This window comes from Trichosurus vulpecula, chromosome 2, assembly GCF_011100635.1.
Source record: "Trichosurus vulpecula isolate mTriVul1 chromosome 2, mTriVul1.pri, whole genome shotgun sequence".
NCBI lineage: Eukaryota > Metazoa > Chordata > Mammalia > Diprotodontia > Phalangeridae > Trichosurus > Trichosurus vulpecula.
The window spans coordinates 171636176-171640071 of NC_050574.1; the positions used below are offsets into that span (position 1 = coordinate 171636176).

The following is a 3896-nucleotide window of genomic DNA, read 5'->3' on the forward strand; positions in this document are numbered from 1 at the left end:
CCTATGTGTCTGTGGCTCTGGGGCGTCTGTCAGCCATTCAAAAGCTTGCACCTTCTTGTCCTTATGACTTGAATTTTTCTTTTTCTTATCCTCTAAAGCGTCTTCTTTCCACACTTAAAGGGGCCATCCCTTGACTCATTTCGTTTTTTTTCTGGGTAGTTGTTTTGTCTTTAATGTGCACCAGACGATATCTTGTATATGTGTTCAGCAATCATGAAGATGGGCGTCATGTGGCCACTTATATATCTTTGGTTATGTTCTCCAACCCCTTGGCCTCATAATGACGACAGAATCCAGACATCCTCCTGTCCCTTTCCAATAGAGCCCACTGGTATCGATCACGGGCAATTCTCTTTTCCTTGCCCCCATTGCTGTACTTACAGATGAGAGCGGTGCTAATTCCTGGGATCATCAGGCATACACCCATAATGGCCAGGCCCAGGAGAATTTTGAACCACATCTCGTGAAGAAGTTCCCAGGCACAGACAGTTAGCAACTGTGGATACAACGCTGGGAGCGGGGTTCGCTTGACTCACTTCTTAAAGAGGCTTGTTCACCGAATGGGCATTACCTTGCTCAAAGTGAGAACCTGAAAAGACCTTAGCCTGAAAGGGCCAGGCTCTCCCATTGCATCCTGGGCCATCTCCGGTCATCCTGGTGAATATCAGGTCACTGGACCCAGATGGCTCCGGAAGAGAAAGTGAGTCTGGTGACCTTGCACAGCCCTCCCTCACTTAAATCAAAGTCAACTGCAAGTCATGTCATCATTTCCCTGATGTCATGGTCCTCTTTGAGAATGAAAGACAAACACAACAACAGGCTTCACAGGCTCAGAGGTCTCTAAATCAATCAGTAGCTACCTCTTCCTTCAAACATACAGTATAGAAAGTCCCAGACTTGTCCTTCTGGGAAATGCCCCACCTGCCTGGGTCTGGGCGTAGGGTGGGAATGTTACATAAACATACAGGCAGGTTGTGGTGTTGGCCTCAGGGCCAGGAAGACTAAGATTCAAATCCTGCTTCTGATACATACTCTCTGTGACCCTGGCCAAATCACTTAAAACTCTCAATGTTCTAGATACTTCCTTAAGATTAAAAGTTACACAGGAGTCTCCATCCTCTGTTGCTAAAGGGAGTTTCCCCAATGAAATTATAGGTGAGGTTCCTATTCTTGTATAGTAAAGGTTGCAAGCAAAGTGCTATATGAACTTTTTTTGGGGGGGAGGTCATTTCTAATTGTGAGAGGAAGTTGATGGAAAGTGTTTAGAAAAGGTGGCATTTGATGGACAGGAAGTAAAAAGATGTGCTGCCAATAGGATGGTGAGGGTTTTCCAAGTAGGAAAATAGCAGGAAAGCATGGAGCATGTTTGTAGGACAGTTAATAGTCTGATTTGGCTTAAATGTGATGTACATGGATTGGAGTAGGAGATAAAGCGATCCAGGTTGTGGAGCATTCAATGCTAGGCAAAGAAATTTTATCTTTATTTGGTAAATGATAGGCAATCACTGAAGGACTTTGAACATGAGTGTTGCAACAAATCTATCAGGAAGCAGGGTGAACAATGGATTGATTGGAGAAGGCACAGAGTAGAGACAGGAAGATGAATTAAGAAGTTATTTTAATAGTAGTAATGAAAGCCCATACTGGGATGGTAACAATGGGAATAGAAAAGAAGGGATGTATTTGAGAGAGATAAAGGTAGATTCCCCAGGACTAGGAAACTGGATCTGAGAGGTAAAGAGAGGAAAGCATAAAAATTGCAGTCAAAGTTTTTGAATGTGGGAGGTTATATATACGGAAATAATGAAGTCAGAAGGAAGATCAGGTGTGTGTATTTTTGGTCATCTTTAATTTGAGGAGCCATCATAGGAGACAAGGAGTAGTTAGAGAAGTAGGGGAAGAACTAGGAGAATTGAGTGTTTCAGAAACTAGCAGAGAGAGTGATTAAACTCATTTAGAAAGAAGGGGAAGGAGTTATACAATATTAACAAAGAGGTCTTTGGATTTGATCATTAGGTCATTGGTGACCTTTGAGAGAGCAGTTTCAATAGTGGTAGGGAAGGAAGGCATATTGCAGTGGGTTGAGGAGAGAGAAGATGGTGAGGAAGTCAATGCATTGGACATAAATACTTGTTTTCAAGAACTTTGGTCATGATTGGGAGAAAAGAAACAATAACTAGTATTTATAAAGTTCCTACTATGTGCCTGGCAGTGTGTATCCTGGGGATACAAAGAAAGAGATGAGATAAAAGTTGAGTGGAGGGAACTGAAGGATCAAGAAAGTACTTTTTGAGATTAGGTAGAATAGTCATATGGAAAGGAGCTATTGCAGAGAAAGAAATGAAAATGCTTGAGGTAGAGGGGATGATTGCTTTAAGAGGGAAGACAAAGAGGGGTGCAGGATCAAAAGAACAGGGAAAGGAATCAGCCTTAACAAGGAGGAAGGATACTTTTCCCCCTGAGACAGGAGGGAAAGAACGGAGAATAGGTGCTGCTGCTGAGAAAGTCTGATGAGTGAAGTGATGGATTTCCAGTTAGCCTGTCTTCTCAGCCAGTTAGGAGGCTCTCATGCACTAAAAGTATGAGGGCAAGAGTGTAGTTTGGGATGTAAGGAGAGAGTAAAAGGTTTTAAACAGCTGCTTTGTGGAATAAGACAGTAAGAATCATCAAGTAGGATAGCAAAACAGTGGAGTGGTTCTAGCCGAGGTTACATTCCATAAATTTAAAGAACATGAAATCAGCTATTTTATGGCTTTCTTTTTGCTCAGCAGTCTTAGAGTAGGTGTGAGAGATTATATTATTGGGGCTACTTAGGTTTAAAGATTAATAAATCTGGAAGGGTGGAAGTTCTAGGGAAGAAAGACTTACAGATTGATTGTTCAAAAAGGAGAGACATAGCATAATGGAATTTTTTATTTGTTTTCAATTTCCTTTCACTAATTTGTATTATTTGGGACTCAGGGCAACAACCTCCTGCAACTTTTGGTGAACTAAAAGCCTGTCTTCTATTAATAGTAACCTTACTTGACTAAGATATCCATAGGATGTGAAAATTTACTTAAGGCCTTAATTATTTCTTAGATAAGAAGCCAGAGGAAGAATCTTAACTGCCCCTAACTCCATGACATGAAAATCTCCTTCCTCAATCTATTTGTGAATTTCTGGGTATAGTTTAATCTGTAGCCTGATTAGTATACATATAGAGTCTGTTTAACCAGGTTTGGTAGTTACAAGATCATGACTGTTTAAGTTTGTTCAACTTTTATAACATCATAGAAAGTATGGAGTTATGAATCTGCCTTGTCTTTCACTTTCATGGCTTAAGATTGCAATATGTAAAAGAACTATTTCTCAGTTACCCTGAGGAAATTCTGCCTATAAGAAGGGTTGTTAAAATCCTAATGGTTGTTCAGGTTTATTGTTTTCTCTGAGGCCTGAATCTAAGCTTGGGCAAAATTATAAAATCTAGGTTTTTACCTGTATCATTTCTGCATTGTAGTAAATTTATTTTGGCATGAATGATATTTCTTCCATAACAATAGGAAAGAGAAGACATGATCACTCCTTAAAATCTGGTCACAAGAAAAAGGGTTTTGGAGCACTCAGAAAGCACACGCAACCAAATACAACTAATCAGCCAAGCCCTTATTAAGCTCCTACTATGCACCAGGCACTGGGGATGTATAATCCCTGCCTTCAAGGATTTTACATTTTGCCAAGGGAGATAATATAAATCTATGTAAGCATATACAAAACAGATACAAGATGATTTGGGTGGAAGAAGGTGACTTAGGAATTGGGGGAGTCAATCAAAGCCTCCTGTAGAAGATAGTATTTGACCTAAGTCTGGAAAGAGAATAGGAATTCTAAAAGGCAGAGGTCAGGAGAGAGTGCAT

The 3896-nt window shown here is 40.5% G+C and overlaps 1 protein-coding gene across 1 annotated transcript; it reads right to left on the minus strand.

Annotated features, from left to right (window-relative positions):
* Positions 1-238: 238 nt before the first annotated feature.
* Positions 239-460, minus strand: LOC118836857 (NADH dehydrogenase [ubiquinone] 1 alpha subcomplex subunit 1-like). Its single transcript, XM_036743994.1, has one exon. It carries the CDS (start codon positions 458-460, stop codon positions 239-241), a length of 222 nt encoding a protein of 73 aa, XP_036599889.1.
* Positions 461-3896: the final 3436 nt, after the last annotated feature.

Coding starts and splice junctions, on each gene's coding strand:
- LOC118836857 (XM_036743994.1), bottom strand. CDS start 460: ATGTGGTTCAAAATTCTCCTGGGCCTGGCCATTATGGGTGTATGCCTG.